This window comes from Meriones unguiculatus, chromosome 7 (genome assembly GCF_030254825.1).
Source record: "Meriones unguiculatus strain TT.TT164.6M chromosome 7, Bangor_MerUng_6.1, whole genome shotgun sequence".
Lineage (NCBI taxonomy): Eukaryota > Metazoa > Chordata > Mammalia > Rodentia > Muridae > Meriones > Meriones unguiculatus.
The window spans coordinates 12,045,202-12,064,397 of NC_083355.1; the positions used below are offsets into that span (position 1 = coordinate 12,045,202).

The following is a 19,196-nucleotide window of genomic DNA, read 5'->3' on the forward strand; positions in this document are numbered from 1 at the left end:
CTAGAAGGTCCAACTGAAGAAACTGATTGCCAAACCATAGCTTTTTTTCTTTTACAGAATCAGGAACATTTGTAAAGAATACAAAGGAAAGCCCAATAAAATAGAAGCCTTGAAAGGTAAATAATAATAATAATAATATAATAATAATAAATATAGTGATAATATTTTAACTTAAACATGATCTATCTTACTTTTGTTGAGTAGTTCTTGATGATATTTCAAACTTGAAATGTGATTTGAGTCACGTGATAAACTTTATCACCTTCAATACTTTAGTTCTACATGATAAAACTTTTATAAAAGTTAGAATGAACTAGTGTTGAAATGTGATGTATTTAAAATTTATATTGTGTGTCAACCTATGTAGATTTTGGGCTTTCCATCTACAAACTCAAACTTTCCTTTTGTAATTCAAGGACTATGCTCCCCTTTTTAAAGTAAATAAATAATTAAAATTAAAAATGAGGCACTTACCTCAAAGGACTTTTGGCCATATAGTAACTTATTTTTAATCTATTCTTCCACTCAGTGTAACAAATAGTTTGCATATGCAAGGCAATGTCAATGAACCTATGACCCTAACACATTTCAGTCATTTAAAATACAGAATTACATTTTCAGAAAGAATATTTTGAAAAAATATTTATTCAAAAAGATAAAATAATTATAAGATGGTAAGATTGTGTCATTTTAGTTATTTTTTCTTCCTAACTTCTTTCTTATAGCATTCATCTTTTCTTCCAGACCTGACACTGGACATATACAAGGGACAAATCACAGCAGTACTTGGTCACAGTGGAGCTGGGAAATCAACACTGCTAAATATTCTTAGCGGGTTAACTGCTCCTACGAAAGGTAAGAATTCGGGTTGGTAAATGAATCAGCTACTAATGTAAAATCCTTCTGCTTATTAACAACAAACACAAATACAAGTGAAAATAAAAGCTCATTTATAGTATTATTCTATAAAGTATATACTACTGTTAGGTGTGAAACTTGAGTATTTCATGACAATCGCTTCCTTGGTCCTTAGTTAGCACTTGGCATTCCAACTTGTATGTTGCATGTTGCTGCATGACAAACACTCCGAAACTTAATAGCTTACATAGAAATGCTTTTTTAATAATTTCTGAAGATTCTGTGGGTTTCTCTGTGCAAAATCAAGTGGGGTTAGGTGGCTTAGCAAGGCCTCACCGATATGCTTGAGATTTCAGCAAGGACAGCCTTCATTGCCAAATGGACTTTCCACTCCTATGTGGCTAATATGACATTCTTCATCCACTGGCTTCATGAACTGAGTATAAAGAAATTAAATCGTATCAGGGAAGTTCTTCCTCAGCCTTGGCTTTCATCACACTCGCCAAGGTCTCACTGGCCAGCCATTCTAGACTGCTGGGAGCAATTTAATGCTGGATTGGCAGAAGGAAGCAAGTGAGCTTCCTGGAGGCAGCCCACTTGTTTTTGCACAGCTGAGGAATGGCTGTATCCCTGGTGTAGGCAAAGCCCCAAGGATTTTGCCTCAAGACGGCTTATTGTTGCTATACTGCCTTTCCATGCTTGTCTCATACACCTGGCATGGCAGAGACCCTCACTGCTTATTGCTTCACTCTGTTGGGCAGATTTCCTGAAGATTATTTTGAAGATGTACTTTCATGACATAGTGTTGTTTAGACATATTGATGATTTCATAATCCCTGATGATGATTTTAAAGAATTTCTGACTTGATTCAAGTAATTTAAAAACCCTCCTTCAGCATAGCAAACACTGCTAGGAGCTCTGTGGACCTCCTTATGCCAAGCACTTGAAACAATGTTGAAACAAGTTAATAATCAAGGATATACATTCATTCTAGATAAGTCCCAGGTGTACATCACCATAAGAAAGACCATATGAATATAGAATCAAAGAATAAATGATTAGCTATACAAGACAGACACCTGTTACTTAGAAAAACCTTGACATAAATAAAAGAAACTTGCTTTGAACACATGTAAAAAAATATAAAACTTCTGCTTGGAACTTATAATGAGCATACAGATAAAACCACTGCTTTAAACTTATAATAAACAAAGTATCTAGTCAGATATTAGGATCAACAGCCCTACTGTAACTCCTTTTTTATGTAACGATTGTATCTATTTTTGAATAGGTAATTTTTTCCATACATAGGGAACCTTTGTATTAGATCTATAAAAACCCAAGACAGAATTAAACAGTTGTGGAAGCCATCTGCTTCATCCAAAACTATGTCTGTCTATTTATCTATCTAATTGTATGTCTACATTGTCTATATGTATGTATGTATGTATATGTTTACATCGATAACTGTATGTTTACATATATGTGGATGAGTGGTGTCTTAGGGAGTGTCCTTGTTTTGTCTATTGATTGCATATGTGCTTGTGTGTGTGTGTGAGGTTCATAAAAATCTGCTTGCTTTGTCTGCCAAATATGTGTGTTTTTCACCCTTCTTTGATTAGTAAGTTTAGGAAGTGCTAAGCGGCCCAGAGTGTTTTATCGGCCTTCTTAATTAGGACTCTGGCTTCCAGCAAGCCACTGTTCACTGCTGAGCCAGCAAGTTAAAAGGAATTAAGGTTTTTCTTTTTACAACACCTTGTATTTACAAGAAATTGTCAAGGCTGCGGCCACTTGTACTCGCACTTAAAAGAGCCACCTGGCTTAACTGATTAAGACCCTCTGCTGTTAAACAATAAAAATTTTAGCCAGAGAGCTGTTTTGGTGGTGGAGAAACCAGAAGGCCTGAATCACTCAATTGATAAAGCTTCAGACCTTAAATCTAAAAGTTCAGGGTCCAATTCCCTGCTGCCTCTCCTTTCCTTTAGAGGCTCTCCTGACCAGCAGCCCCTGGGAGTTAGACTGCACATAAAATTAAACTGTATGTAGAAAGTTAAACTGTATATAAAGAGAGCCCCAAATAACAACAGTACCATCCTGGAAGTTTAAGAGTGAAACTGTACATAGAGAGAACCCCAAACTGCAAGGCTAACAGCCTGAAGGATTAAGCGTTAAATTATAGAGAGAAACAGCAGCCACCAGCTGGTCATCGCTGACTAGATGGCCTGCAAGACTAGACAACCATGAGATTCAGATCCCAAGGTGGCTTTATGCCTGAGGAAGCCACTGACATCAGCCTCCATGTACATAGGCTCACATGTACATGTACACACATACACATGCATCTACACATATAAAACGCATACATACTCCAAAAAAAATGAAAGTTGGCTTAAATAAACCTTGAAGATAAAGTTATATATCTAAAAGTGAATTAACAAATTGGGTGTTTTTATTTATAAATACTTTCATTGGCTCAACTGTCTCGGCACTAACATCCAATCTTTATGACAGGCTCTGTCACCATCTACAATAATAAGCTCTCAGAAATGGCTGACCTAGAAAACATCTTCAGGATAACCGGAGTTTGTCCACAATCCAATGTGCAATTTGGCTTCCTAACTGTGAGAGAAAACCTCAGGCTTTTTGCTAAAATAAGAGGAATTCCACCCCAAGAAGTGGAGAAAGAGGTACATACGTACGCTTAGGACCTTTTTTTTTTTTTTTTTTTTTTTTTTTTTTTTTTTTTTTTGCCCAAGTGTGAATGTTAAAACCCATTTGTTTAAGATGCATTTTTTTCAATTTCTGTGTGTAAATCGGTGGTGTGTGTTGTTACATAGGAAATCTAATTTAAACAAGAATATTTATACATAATGTATAGGGTGCATTTTGGATGCACTTGGTCGTTTATACCCTATGAGATAAATGATAAATGTCATTGTTCCCTCCATCTTGCACATAAGAAGATGAAGTTTGAAGAAAGCAAATGACTGGAGCAGGCTTGTTTCATAGGTTAACATGAACTGTCATTCAAGCCCAGAACCTTTGACTCCACTGTCTATGCTTTTGTCCATCACAATGAACAGCTTTGAACTTATGAGCTAGAAAAAGAAGGAAAGAAAGAAAGAAAGAGAGAGAGAGAGAGAGAGAGAGAGAGAGAGAGAAAGAAAGAAAGAAAGAAAGAAAGAAAGAAAGAAAGAGATAATGTTCTGTGTATGATTTAACTCTTGTCTTTTTTTTTTTTTTCAGGTGCAAAGAGTTTTGCTAGAATTGGAAATGAAGAATATTCAGGATACCCTTGCTCAAAACCTAAGTGGTGGACAGAAGAGAAAGTTAACTTTTGGAATTGCCATTTTAGGAGATTCTCAAGTAAGTCAGACCAGATTTTACAGGCAATTTTCAGCAAAAATTCAAAACTTGCATTTGCAAAGGATCTATGTGGTAGAAATGTTTAGAATGTGCAGTATAAGAGGAAACTTGACACACTATCCTTTTAAACCTAGACAGTAAGGAACACTGCGCTGCTCCCTGAAAGAACTTTTTGCTTCAGAGGAAAATGCTGTCCCTTCCCTCCTCTAGATTTTCCTACTGGACGAGCCCACTGCTGGCCTGGATCCCTTTTCAAGGCACCGGGTGTGGAATCTCCTGAAGGAACGCAAAGCAGACCGCGTGGTCCTCTTCAGCACTCAGTTCATGGACGAGGCTGACATTCTGGCTGGTAATTCGTTGGTGACTTCATCCAGGGAACTTAGAACTAGGGTTCTGAACAGCTGTATTTTATCCTGCTCATCTAAACACGTGGTGAAGATGTGAACTTAGCACAAACATATGAACATCGATTATTTTACTGAATCGTGTATGTGCATGTGTGTGTGCTTGTATGTTCATGTGTGTGTAGGAGCACATGTATGTATGTGCATGTGCAGCCCAGAGGCCACCCCCAGCCGTTGTTCCTCCGGAGCTCTTTACCTTGTTTGGTGAGACAGGATCTCCCTGTGGGTTAGGCCGGCTGGCTAGCAAGCCCCAATGATCTCTCTCTCCATCTCAACCTCCAGGGTGCCAGAATTGCAAATCATCAAACTCAGCTTTTTCCATGGGTGCTGAGGTCCACAGTCCTCAGCTTGCACAGCCAGCACTTTAGTAACTGACCTAGCTCTCCATCTCCATCTCAGTATATCTTCTAAGTGTTGTGTCTTTAAGTTGCTTGGCGTCACGGACCTGCCAAGAAACTCACTGTGAAGGAAATGAAGTCTACATTCTAAGAGCTTAATTCCTTCGTTCGGAATTGAGTTAAATCCACTTGAAACATTCAAATACTTTTAATGTATGGTCTGTTAAAATGTATACTATAAATCCACACTGTTTAGTCTCCCTGATGAGCTTACCAATGAGAAATAAGCCTAAGAAGGGGTTGAGGGCTATGATTCATGTAGTCTTCATTAAGCCTGGTCTGGAGACGCTCCTGGATTGGATTTTAGATCGTGTAAACAACTGTCTGTCTTTTCTCAAAAAACAAATGACCCACTTCTGGACAGACTTTCTTGTTTGTTTCTTCCTCTTCAGACAGGAAAGTGTTCATCTCCAAGGGGAAGCTGAAGTGTGCAGGTTCATCTCTGTTTCTGAAGAAGAAATGGGGGCTTGGGTATCACTTAAGGTAAGGACTGGGGTCACAGAGCCCTTGTGAACCAAGCACCTCTTGAGAGTCCTGCCTTTCAACACTGTGGGGTTGGGAATTAAAACTCCAGAGCATAAACTTCGAAAAGCAGTATACCATGTTGTTCTCATGACAGTGTCCTTTGCTTTACAGAAGCTTTCCAGTTTCATGAGGTTCCATTTATTGATTGTTGCTCTTAGAGCCTGTGCTGTTGGTGTTCTGTTCAGGAAGTTGTCTCCTGTGCCAATGAGTTCAAGGCTCTTCCCCACTTTTTCTTCTAACAGATTGAGTGTGTCTGGTTTTATGTTGAGGTCTTTGATCCACTTGGACTTTAGTTGTGTGCAGGATTATAAATATGGATCTATTTGCATTTTTCTACATGTAGACATCCAGTTAGACCAGCACCATTTGTTGAAGATGCTGTCTTTTTTACATTGTACGGTTTTGGCGACTTTGTCAAAAATCAAGTATCCATAGGTGTGTGGGTTTATTTCTGGGTCTTCTTTTAGGTTCCATTGATCTACCATTCTGTTTCTATGCCAGCACCATGCCGTTTTTATTACTATTGCTCGTAGTACAGCTTGAGATCAGGGATGGAGATACCTCCAGATGCTGTGTTGTACAGGATTGTTTTTGCTATTCTGAGTTTTTCTGTTTTTCCATATGAAGTTGAGAATTGTTCTTTCAAGGTCTGTAAGAATTGTGTTGGTATTTTGATGGGCATTGCATTGAATCTGTAGATTGCTTTTGGCAGGATGGCCATTTTCACTATGTTAATCCTACTGATTCATGAATATGGCCTACAGACTGGGAAAGGATCTTCACCAACCCTATATCTGACAGAGGGCTAATATCCAGAATATATAAATAACTCAAGAAGTTAAAAAGCAACAAATCAAGCAATCCAATTTAAAAAAAAATGAGGCATGGAGTTAAACAGAGAATTCTCTATAGAGGAATATCAAATGGCAGAGAAACACTTAAACTCAACACCCTTAGTCATTAGGGAAATGCAACTCTAAACAACCCTGACATTTCATCTTACACCCATCAGAATGGCTAAGATCAAAAACTAAAGTGACAACACCTGCTGGAGAGGATGTGGAGAAAGGGGAACCCTCCTCCATTGTTGGTGGGAATGTAAACTTGTACAACCACTTTGGAAATCATTCTGGCACTTTCTCAGACAAATAGGCATAGTGCTTCCTCAAGATCCAGTTATACCACTCCTAGGCATATATCCAAAAGAGGCTCAAGTATACAACAAGGACATTTGTTTAATGTTAATAGCAGCTTCATTCATAATAGTTAGAATCTGGAAACAACCCAGATGCCCCTCAACTGAGGAATGGCACAAAAATTGGTATATTTACACAATAGAATACTACTCAGCAACTAAAAACAAGGAAATCATGAAATTTTCAGGCAAATGATGGTAACTAGAAAAGATCACCCTGAGTGAGATATCCCAGAAGTAGAAAGGCACACATGATATATGTTCACTTGTAAGTGGATATTAGACATATAATAAAGGATAAACACACTAAAATCTGTATACCTAAGTAAGCTTAGCAAGAAGGAGGACCCTTTGTAAGATGATCAATCCTCACTCAGAAAAGTAAACAGGATGGACATCGGAAGAGGGAGAAAACAGGGAACAGGACATGATACCACAGAGGGCCTCTGAAAGACTCTACCCAGTAGGGTATCAAAGCAGATGCTGAGGCTCATAACCAAACTTTGGGGAGAGTGCAGGGAATCTTATGAAAGAAGGGGGAGATAGAAAGACCTGCCTGGAGGGGACAGGAGCACCATAAGGAGAGCAACAGAACCAATAAATCTGGACCCAGGGGTCTTTTCTGATACTGATACTCCTATGAAGGACCATTCATGGAAATAACCTAGAACCTCTGCACAGATGTAGCCCATGACAGCTCAGTGTCCAAGTGGGTTCCCTAGTAAGGGGAACAGGGCCTGTCTCTGACATGAACTCAGTGGCTGGCTCTTTGATCACCTCTCCTTGAATGTGGAGCAGCCTTACCAGACCACAGAGGAAAGCAATACAGGTAGTCCTGATGAGACCTGATAGACTAAGGTCAGATGGAAGGGAAGGAGGACTTGGAGAGGGGCATGGAAGGAAATGAGGAGAGAGAGGGAGGGTGGGCTTGAGAGGGAAAGAGAGAGAGGATTACAGCTGGGATACAAAGTGAATAAACTGTAATTAATACAAAAAATAAAAAAAAACAATAAATAGCACATAATAAATAAATAAATAAATTTAAAAAAGAAAAGCATTATACCATAACAATAGGTTAATAAGTCAGTAGTTGAGCCTGGATATTTTTAACTTAAATCTATTGTCCAAAGCTAAACCTGTCACCATGCATTATGATAATCATTTATCTTAAGCTTTGAATTTTGTATTGATTATTTATAATACAATTTTAATTGATTCCATTGATTTTCTGAGTTATACATCTATTCTTAAAAAAAATGAAATAATAGTCTAAGATCAGAAAGAAGGAGAGGAAGACCTCCCCTATCAGTGGACTTGGGGAGGGGCATGCATGCAGAAAGGGGGAGGAAGGGTGAGATCGGGAGGGGAGGAGGGAGGGGCTTATGGGGGGATACAAAATGAATAAAGTGTAATTAATAATAATAATAATAATAATAATAATAATAATAAAAGAAAAAATGAAATAAACATAAATGCAGCAAGACAAACGACAGCAACAACAAAATCCCAATGCTTCCATTTTGCTCCCTGGAGCCTAAACTAAGTAGCCAAGTGACATGGGGTGGCCTAACCTATCATGGCTTCCATGCCCTGCACACTCCCCTACCCAACACCACACTCCTTTCTATGATCCCTTTGTTGGCTTTTTTTTTGTCATGTTTACATGACTTTTACATGACTTATGATCTTCCACTCGATTTTGATTGACTTTTCTTGCCCAAAGAAATTAGCCACTCTTCTCTTTCTATTATAGACTATGTCACCTAACATCTGTCTTTTTTAAAATAACAGTTTGCAGCTGAATGAAGTCTGCATTCCCGAAGACGTCACATCGCTTGTTAAACAGCACATCCCTGAGGCTAAGTTATCGGCCGAAGGTGAAGGGAAACTTGTCTTTACTTTACCCTTAGACACAACCTACAAATTTCCAGGTAATGTGCATGGACGCAACAGAATGAGGTTTGGATATAATATTTACAGTAATAGTTGTAGTGATCACTGTATAACTATACTCTACTGAGAATTTATGACATGTTCAGATGTTAAAAATGTGATCAAAAGAATAACAAAAGAATGAGATTTTATCCATACTGGGAAACATTCTATTGTAGTTTTTGGGTTGAAATGCTTGAACATATCAGAGAACTCCCTTCAGCCTTTGCTTCCTCTTTGTGGTTATCACAGTATCTTAGGACTCACAGCCCAAAAATCTTTTTTTCTTCTTTGCTGGTTACAGCATAAGTGGATCCCATTTGTGTATGTCCTCTGGAATAATAGCCTCTTAAATTAACCAGGCTTAAAGTTGAGAAAAACAAATTAAGTAATTAAGTAAATTGTAAAAGCAAAACTAAAATGAAATTCAAATAGAAACGTAAATGAATATAGGTAACTGACTACAAGAGAGTATATTTGAGGTTATAGCACAAATGTGAGACAAAATGAGACCCAGAATTAGAAAACTGGAATAATTTATCCAATGTTAGTTTCTGTGTTAGTTCTTATGTCAACTATAATCCCATAGGTTTGCATTTCTTAGTTTGAAGATATATTCTCAGTTCACGTGGTTTTTGCCGTGGTGACTCACTGCTGTATGTGCTGTAGATCTTTACCAGAGCCTTGATAGCTGTCCTGGACTGGGAATTGAGAACTATGGTGTTTCCATGACAACTTTGAATGAGGTGTTCCTGAAGCTAGAAGGAAAATCGGCAATTGATGAATCAGGTAACTAAAATGTGAAACCTTTTTTGTTTATTTGTTTGTTTGGCTTTTTTGTTTTTGTTTTTTGTTTTTGGTTCTAAAGAAAAGATTACAAAGTGCAAGGTTCTGTTATTTTTAGGCAAGACTGTATAAAATGTCCATTCATCCTTTGTCAATATCGCCTTGTCTAAAATCATTCTTCTCATTATTAATGTTTAATTTTTTAGTGGAGCCATAAAACATAACCTTTGATTAAAAATCTTTTCAACTTATTGGGCTGTATTATTGAATCAGAATGTGGATTACTTGGTGGCTGCTTCTTATCCATTTAAAACATTTATGAACATATCACACATAGATGCATGTGTGTATTATAGAACTACAAACATGTAGACTATGTACACCTGCATAACTATTTTGTGTGGCAAATTGTATAAACAGGCAAAGGCAGATGATCACATCACTCACGCTTACTTGTCTGTTTGTCTATATCTTCTATTATGTGTAAGTGAGATCTATTAAAACCCCAACTCTAAGCCTAGACGCGTCTAGTCCTGGGCTTTACTCCTTTTGAATAGGGAGATGGTGTGTTTTGAGTTTCTGTTATTCAGTTCATGTGTAAGTAGAATCTTTATGTCTCTTGTATGAATTGCCTTTCATCATCCCTGTGGGAGGCCTCTTTTAATCTCTGACAAGGACGCTCATCCTGAGCTGTCTGGTAGGGGTATGGATGCTACATCTTTAATGTACACTATATTGTCCCACTTTAATTTCCTCTTGTGCTTTGAAATCAAGAGGCATTTCTGGCGAACAGCATGTAGTTAAATTTTACCTTTTGATACGCTTCTCGATATACTTGCCATGGGAGATGGTGGAATGTTTATATTTGAAAGTGGTTACGTTTAACACTGTCATATCGATTCCATGTGCTCTTTTTTCTTGTTTATTTATTTTATTCCCTTTACATCCTCGAAGCCTCATCCCTCCTCCCCTTCCAGTCCCATCTTCTCTTCTTCCATCCTCCCTTTTTTCTTCCCTTTCCCATCCACCCCAGCTCATCAAGTTGCGTCAGGACTGAGCATGTCCTCTTCGCCTGTGACCTAGCAAGGCAGTCCTGCCAGGGGAAAGTGATCAGAAAGCTAGCAAGTGAGTCTGTGTCCAAAGCAGTCCCTACTTTCCTTACTAGAGGATCTACATGAGGTCTAAGCTGCCCGTCTGCTACATCTTTGTAGGGGGCCTAGGTCCGGTTCACACATGATCTTTGGTTGATGCTTCAGTCTCAGCTAGGCCCTCTAGGCCCTGGTTAGTTGGCTCTGTTGTTCTTTTTGTTATTATTATTATTTCTGGGTCCCTTTCTCTTTCCTGCCACTATTCCCCAAGACTCTCTATGCCTCAAACAATGTTTGTCTGTGAGTTTCAGCATACGTTTTGAGGCACTACTGGGTAGAGCCTCTCAGAAGACAATTCCTGACAATCTCCTGTCTGCAAGCTTAGCTGATTATGATTCATAGTGTCAGGGGTTGGCACTCTCCTATAGGGTGGGTCTTTGGTTGGGCCAGACATTGGTTGGCATTCCTCAATCTCTGCTCTATCTTTATCCCTGCATATCTTCTAGGCAGGGTAAATTTTGGGTGGAAGTTTTTGTGGGTGGGTTGGTGTTCCCTTCCCTCTGCTAGGAGACAAGTCTAGTTAGAGGATGTCCTCTTCAGCCTCTATGGCCTCTGCTACTAGAAGTCTCTGCTTGAGTCCCCCTCATATCCTCCCAGGAGCCTACCCTGACTTAGGTCTCCAGTTTGTCACAGAGATGTCCCCACCCTCAGTTTCTCTTTTCTCTACAGGCCATCTGTCCTCTCGCCCTTGCTCTCCTCTCGTCTGATCTCCACACCATTAACTCTCTGCACCCCCTCTCTTCCCTTGTTCCCTCTCTTCAGCCACTACCTCTGTCTATTCTGTCTCTCCTTCTGAGTGGGATGTATGCACCCTCACCTACATACATATTACTTATCTTCTTTGGGTTTTTGCTTCGTAGATGCTTATCTTGTACTCTGTGGCTATTTTTATCCCTGGCCAAAACTCAAATCCAAGTGGATCAAAGTACTCAATATAACACAAGATAAACTAAATCTATTAGGAGAGAAAGTGGGGAAGAGCCTCTAATTCATTGACATAGGAGACAACTTCCTGAAAGAACACCAGCAGCTCAGGTTCTAAGATCAACAATAAATAGGATCTCTTGAAACAGAAAAGCTTCTATAAGGCAAAGAACTCTGTCAATAGAACAAAAAGACAATCTACAGGTTGGGAAAAGATCTTCACTGATCCTACTTCTAACAAAGGGCTAATATCCAAAATATATAATGAGTTCAAGAAATCAAGCATCAGTAAACAAAAGAACCCAATTTAAAAATCGGGCACAGAACTAAACAGAGAATTCTCAACAGAGGAGTCTTGAATGGCCCAGAGGCACTTAAAGAAATGCTCAACTTCCTTAGTGATCAGCCAAAACAACTCTAAGATTCCCTCTCACACCAGAATATGTATATATGTACATCCATAAACATGGGTGTGTGGCCACCACTGGAACATGGCATATACCAGTAGCTGGAACACAGAAGATTGACTCTCACTCCCTCAGCTGCCATCAACTGTCCATAGCTTCTCAACCAGGGTTGGGGGTGTCATGAGCCCCTCCTCCATCCATGCTGAAATTTACCAGCTTGACCCTGTGCTGGTCACCAAGGCTACTGTGAGTCAATGTGTATGGCAGCCATGTCACACCTAGAAATTGCTTTATATACTTTCTGTACACACAATCTTCCCTTTTAACAACCCCCTTTGTTCAATAAATGTATCTTTTTGCCTCTTTCCAGCCCAAAGCAGTAGCCAGTAATGCCATAAAATGTATGAGGAGCACAGAAGACTGTATGCTGGAGCATCAGTAAAAGCTCGCCCACGCAGCAGCTTCTGCCTGGAGCGTGTTTTTACAAATCACCTCCTTTGTGTTTGGCAGAGGTTGACATCGCGGGAGAAGGACAAACAGAGAGATCTGGGGACACAGAAAGACTTACAGAGATGGAGCAGATTCTCTCTTCACTTACGGAAATGAAAACGGTGACAAACAGCCTGGCTCTCTGGAGACGGCAAATCTGTGCGATTGCAAAGGTCCGCTTGTTGAAGTTAAAGCATGAAAAGAAAACTTTCTTGTCTCTGTGAGTATCAGGATGCTCTAGCTCTCTCTTACAGAACACTAGAGGTAACGAAGGTGGGGAAAGAAGAGAAAGCATTCCCTGCATCTATAAACCTAAATAAGCATCGCCAATAGTTTAGTCACTGGTCTAATGATTCTCTATTAGGAGACTAGGTGATGGAACTTATAATGTTTCTAAGATGAGCATAAAGGAAAAGCTGAAGTGATATAAGTTTCCTTGTGCATTTCTTCTCTTTCAAATTCTCCACTCTGGGATATCAGACACATGGCAGAGATCCCATCTCCCAGAATCCACATATCAGCGACCCAGATCTGATGCTTTGTCCTCATCTTACTAGCGTTGTTCTGGCTGTCAGGCATCCTCTAGCCTTCTTTAATGCCAGTAACTTGCTACCCACTCCTACTCTACACGTAACAAATACCATCCTTGACTTAAAGACTCATATCAATCATCTTCCATTACGATGATGATGTTTTGCCCATCAATAAGTTACTTTTCTTTTATAATTGTATTTTTATCAGATTCATTGGTCCGTTTATGTGTATGTGTATGAGTGTACATACATGCATTTGTGGGTGCGTGAACCTATGCATGCATACACATGCCAGAAGAGGATGTCTGGTGTCCTCTTCTATTGCTCTCTGCCTGCTCCTTTGAGGCAGGGTCTCTCTGAACCTGAGGTTCACATCTTCTTGTTCATGCCAGAAGCCAGCGAGCCCTAGGCATACTCCTGGCCCCATTCCTTCTTGAGCTGGGATCACAGGTATATGCAGAACACCTGGCTTGGTAAGTGAATGCCGGGATACAAATCCCAGTTCCTGAGATTGCTCGGCAAAGACTCTTAACCACTGGGCTATCCCTCCAGTGCCACGATCTTCGTGCTCCAAGTTAATAAATGGAGACATACATCCTAGCACGTAATTCAGTCTCAACAAATATTACACAAAATGTTGATAGGAAATAGAATTATTTAAGATGGAAATTAACATTACACTATCAACTGTGAGTAACAAAGCCTACGGAGAGCAAAGAAAGAATGGATGCCAGGTGTTTGAAAAGATTTCGGACAAGACATATTTATAAATTAGGCACAGAGGAAGGTCTCAAAGTCGCAAATATGATGGCAGCATTTTAGGATTTGTCAACTTATTTGGAATAGGGAGTAAAAGAAAGTAAATATAATTATTATTAGTTGATAATTAATATGTATAAATTAATTACATTATTAAATAATTAATGGTTGTTCAGAATAAGTTAACAATTAATTAAAACATAAGTCTAGAGAATAAAGAGAGCATGTGGTCATTTATAAAAAGTAGAAACTGTGGGAAGTGAAGTGGATATGAAGAAAACGGGTGGTGGAAAATGATGAGAGAGGAGGAGAATCATGCAGGATGTGTGAGATAGGCGGGGTCTGAATGTCCCGATCATGGGGGCTGTATACCCACAAGATACATGGTGTGGGATACCCAAGGGTAGAAGAGAGCAAGAGAGCTGACCAAAGAGTAAAGCTACAGTTTACCCCCCACCAATTTCAAACTGGGACAAGGGCAAAATAATCTAAAAATGTAGGCAGAGAGTTACCCGTTTAACGTTTGTAATTAGTTAACCAATCCCAGTATGCTCATAGTGACAGCTCTATTCTGTGCAGGCTCTTGGTTCTGGCGGTTGGATTTTTCCCTATTCTTTTTGAGAACATCAGGATGAAAGTACATCAAATCAGTTACTCTTGGGAACTCTCCCCTCACTTGTACTTCCTTGCTCCTGGACAACCTCCCCAGGACACCCTCACTCAGTTACTGGTCATCAATAAGACAGGTAATACATGGTTATAATTTACATATGTATTTTTCATTCTAAAACTGCTGAGCAGAGGTGGGGAGGTTATAAGGGAGGTCAAAGGTAGCAGAATGGAGAGCCAGGGAACAAGACAATCTATTTACACACATTTTGTTCAAAAATGTCAGAGAGCTATCTGATACCGTATAGTCTCATTTTAATTAAAATAGTGTTAAATAGTTTTCTAATATGTGCATATATCACATCGTGTTTATTATTCACCTGCAAATGGATACATCCCCAACAAATGGCTGTTATAAATAATACTTCTAAATATGATCATGCCTTTTTTTTTGTAAAGACTTTTCATTTCTTTGGGGTATCCTTTTAGAAGTGGAATTGTTAGACCATGTAATGCATATGTTTAAACTCTTAAGAACCTAGCAAACTCTTTTCAAAGGAAGTGTATGTGTATACTAGCGATTTATGTGTTCTAATTTCTATACATCTTGGATGATACTCATTCCTGTCATGAATGTCCCATGATTTCTTCTGTTTTGTGTGGATGTATTGTTTTTATTTATGTGCATGCCTTTGTAAATAAGGTTGCGCATGCATGAGTGTCCTTGCAGAGGCCAGAGGCCAACACTGGATGTTTTCCTCGGTCATTCTCCAATTTATTATTTAAAACCATCTCTCACGAACCTTGAATTCGTTGTGCTGCCTGTCCAATGAGCTCCAGAGACCTGCCTGGCTCTGCCTGACTCTGTCCTGGTGTTACAAATATGTACCAACACACCTGGAATTTTGGGAGAGTGCTGGGGATGAAACTCAAATCTTCATCTTGCTCAGCAAGCACTTTATTGACCAAACCATCTCCTTAGCCCATTTGCTCTACTGGTTCCTATTGTGTTTTGTTAATGGGGTATTGAGGGTCTTCTCATGTGCTCACTGACTTTCTTGGAGGTGTGTACTTGCCAATTTTAGTAGATTTTCTTAAATACATGCTTCTTCATTTTCTGCACTTGCTTCAAGACATAATTTTCTCCACAGTTTCAAAAGATAATTAACTAGCCAAGTTTTGACAAATTGTTCCACACTGGTGGTTTATCTGGGTATAAGGTCTGCAAAGCCACATCACTAGGTGGCCTTCCTGTATCAGGAAACTATTTGAAAATCAAGTAATAATCTAGTAAGAGTGAACTCAGTTTTTATATATTTAGTGGTTAGAAATCATCTGCCATTAAAACTCCTGTAGCTATTCATGGCAAGATTCTAGGGGAGGGAAAGCTATTTCAAGAGCCATATGTTAGGAAACAGTGTTTATGTAAATACACTTGTTGTAGCATGAATTCCCAGAGCAACAAACTGACATTCAGTTCACAGTGGCAATGGGGTTACTATGTGGAAAAGCGCATGTTGCAGCCTTTTATAATAATTTAGCCGTCGTTGAGCTGAAAAACTTAACATGGACTTCTCTAGCTTTGAATACCTAATATGTTGAATGACATCTTAGGAGCAAGCATTGACGACTTCATCCACTCTGTGGAACGGCAGAACATAGCTTTGGAAGTCGACGCTTCCGGAGCCAGAGATGGCACAGACGACCCTTCCTACAATGGGGCCCTTATTGTGTCTGGTAACGAGAAGGTACGCTGGGCTCTAGCTGAGAACTTCCACCAAGGTGGAAAGATAATCTAGCACTAAAATACTCAGGTCTCCAGCTTCAGATATAGAAACCCAAGCAAATACTGTTTATTTTTGCTTCGTGAACCTTATTCATTAATATAATAAATAATTCTTGCGTCTATCACATTCGCCAGCAAAACCCATGCATATTAGCAAAATACATACTTTATTCAAGTTCATTAATTATTCATACTTAATGTTATATTTGAGACCAGAAAATTCATATTTCTTTTTATAGATTTTTATGCCATATATGTTTTAGAAACACTGTTTTGTCTGTGACAACAAACATTTCAAAAATAATTCTAGCCTGAAGCAAGACACTTGGCAGATGTATTACATGGTTCTGTTTTACTTCAAACAGGTTTTGTTTTACTCATGCTAGTGTTTGCTTTCATTTACACAGCATTTTGGTTTATTTTTGAGACTGTAATTTGCTTATATAATTTGTGGGATTCTTCTGTTATTATTTGAGACCATTTTAAAAACACGATCTTGGGGCTGGAAATGTATCTCATTGTAAGTGCTTGACTCCCAGATATGAGGTCTTTAGTTTGTTCCCAAGCACCACCAAAAAAACAATGACCACATCATCACATCTTAAAATATTGAATTTGGATATCTTTAGGGAAAAAAAAGAAGATCTTTGGTAATTAAGAGATCTTACTCATTATGTTGTAGAATCAAAGCTTTTCGTTTGCATGCAATACCAAGAGACTGAACTGCTTCCCAGTTCTGATGGACATCCTTAGCAATGGGCTGCTTGGAATGGTTAAACCATCAGGACACATCCAAACTGACAGAAGCACATACTTCGTGGTAAGTTCAAGTCCTTTGGAGCAACCTTGCAGATCATCCTTTCAAGTACTAAATCATAGCCTTTTTGAATCAACCATTACATAACAAAAACTTGGATTCACATTGACTTACTGTGGCTTTGGAAAAACAGCATATTTTGGGGCTTTTTAAAATGCAAACTAAATTGTTTTCCAAAGAGGACATGAGACGACAAAAGTAAAATCATGCAGTGCTGTGATTAACACAAAGTAATGAACAAACAAAATGAAGATAAGAAAGGAGGGATTGGGAGGAAGGAGAAAGGAGATTAATTGCTACTTTTACAAATGCTACCAAAGAGATCTGGACAAAACTTAGCCTGGAATTCCAGACTGTTCTTATTATAATCACTCCTGGTTCTTGCAAAAATATCAAGTCTTTTGGCCTACCTTAGTCCTACCACACCAGCTTTTCCAAAATACAAAGCAAAGAAAAAAAATCCATTTCTCTGCCTGACAGTCATGGTGGTTTATGGGAGTCTGGACTCCTAGGAGACGGAGACAGAGGATCCCCGGGAAGCTGCCAACTACGTTGCCCTACCTATGTTCAAATGAGTGACCCTGCCTCAGTATGTAACACGGAGAAGAAATGGAGAGAGACAACCACATCAACTTTTGCAGCCCCACTTATACCTGCACACATGCAAACATGCATACAGCGTATACAGGGACAAAAGAAAATTATATTTCTAACCCAAGGCCTGATCAATTGAGCATAGACAACCTTTTGAATTTAGGAACTGGGCAACCGTCTTTGGAGAGGATTCCTTTATTCTCAAAAATACTTCTCCCTATCACAGACTTAGTATTTTTAAATGTTTTTTTAATTTAATATTTGAACATTGTCCTCTGTAGTATTTTGCCTGACTGAATATACGCCTCACTTGTGCGGCCTTTGAGGCCAGAAGCCATCATATTCTTTGAACCTGGAGGTACAGATGGTTATGAGCCATTGTGTGGGCGCTGGGAATAGAACCTAGATTCTCTAGGAGAACAAGCTGCACTCTTACTAGCTGGGCCATCTCTTCAGCTCTACATCTTTTAACACATTTAAATGTGAATACCTGTACCCACGGACAAGCCGGGACACAGGAAGTACTTACCAACTTACTTTCTTAAACACATAAATGAGTATCTATGACTGACTCTGTCCCATTCAGCTCTCTGGCTTTGTGGCTGTGGTTATAATTCTTTTTAAAAATATGGTTAATCAAGCAAGCTGTGGGAATCTTAAAATGATGATGGCTTTCAAGAGTTTGTGCATCCCCTTTCCTTGAAGGCAGTTGCAGTGGCTACACCCAACAATAGGTTCGCTTGGTCCTTTCACACCCCCTCCTCATATTCCAGCTCCACTTTGGGATCCCCCTGAGGTACAAAGCACTTGGTATGATTCTTGAGCCTAGCTACCACATTTGAAATATTTAAAGATCAGTTTGGAAAACCGAAGATGTCAGCTGTGACTTACCTAACATCAGAGCAAATCGTAGGATAACTGACATAAAAGATGTTGTTAATAATTTCCAGCTGTGCAAAGTTTTGAATTGCTGCGTGCTCTCTGAAAAGTTTGAGCATGAAGTGAGGCAGTCCAGAATCAAGCTTACAAGCTGCAAGCACAGTGAAAAGCCTAGCGATCCCAACAAAGACCTAAGACATACAATCAATTTAATAATTTAATTTATGCCGTAAAAAGAAGCTCAGAGTTTGTTCATTCAGCTTTGCTTTTTGCAGAACATAAACGCTAATCCATTTGAATTCCTGGGGTATTCTGCATTCTGGCTGGTCCTGACCTCTACTTGTCCTCCTTATATCGCCATGAGCAGCGTCGGGGACTATAAGGTAACAATGAATTCCAAGTAGTTCTAACTTCAGTTACTTTCTATGGTTAGAAGCTGAAAGGAGAATGATAATGCTTCTTTTATGAAGACACATACGTATGCTTGATTGAGAGGCCAAATAAAAATTAATTGGCTGTTTTGTAAGTTCAAACATGTCTCTGTAGATTGAAGACAATTCTTATAAAATGTTACAGATAGGCAAAGGACCTAGAATAAACAAAACGACTTTGAAATAGAAAATAAAGTCCGAAGACATCAAGACTCAGTACAGAGTTGTAGTAAATAGGAATTTGGAGAACAAGATGGTTGGTCAATCGGGTGAAAGCATTTTGTTGTGTAAACCCAAGAACCTGAGTTCAAGACCCAGAACCCATAGTGGAAGAAGAGAACCAGCTGCCAAAAGT

At 39.1% G+C, this 19,196-nt stretch overlaps 1 protein-coding gene across 5 annotated transcripts in view; it reads left to right on the plus strand.

Moving 5' to 3' along the window:
• The window catches only part of LOC110561939 (ABC-type organic anion transporter ABCA8B-like), a 70,109-nt gene that overhangs the window by 34,330 nt on the left and 16,583 nt on the right, over positions 1-19,196 (plus strand). For all 5 annotated transcript variants that reach the window (XM_060386487.1, XM_060386491.1, XM_021658540.2 and 2 more), the window contains exons 11-23: positions 58-116; positions 745-855; positions 3,371-3,546; positions 4,106-4,225; positions 4,436-4,574; positions 5,420-5,510; positions 8,539-8,678; positions 9,349-9,468; positions 12,455-12,653; positions 14,305-14,471; positions 15,949-16,082; positions 16,803-16,940; positions 18,686-18,793. In XM_060386487.1, coding sequence (XP_060242470.1) covers positions 58-116; positions 745-855; positions 3,371-3,546; positions 4,106-4,225; positions 4,436-4,574; positions 5,420-5,510; positions 8,539-8,678; positions 9,349-9,468; positions 12,455-12,653; positions 14,305-14,471; positions 15,949-16,082; positions 16,803-16,940; positions 18,686-18,793 — 1,702 coding nt within the window. The remainder of the gene's footprint in view (positions 1-57; positions 117-744; positions 856-3,370; positions 3,547-4,105; positions 4,226-4,435; positions 4,575-5,419; positions 5,511-8,538; positions 8,679-9,348; positions 9,469-12,454; positions 12,654-14,304; positions 14,472-15,948; positions 16,083-16,802; positions 16,941-18,685; positions 18,794-19,196) is intronic.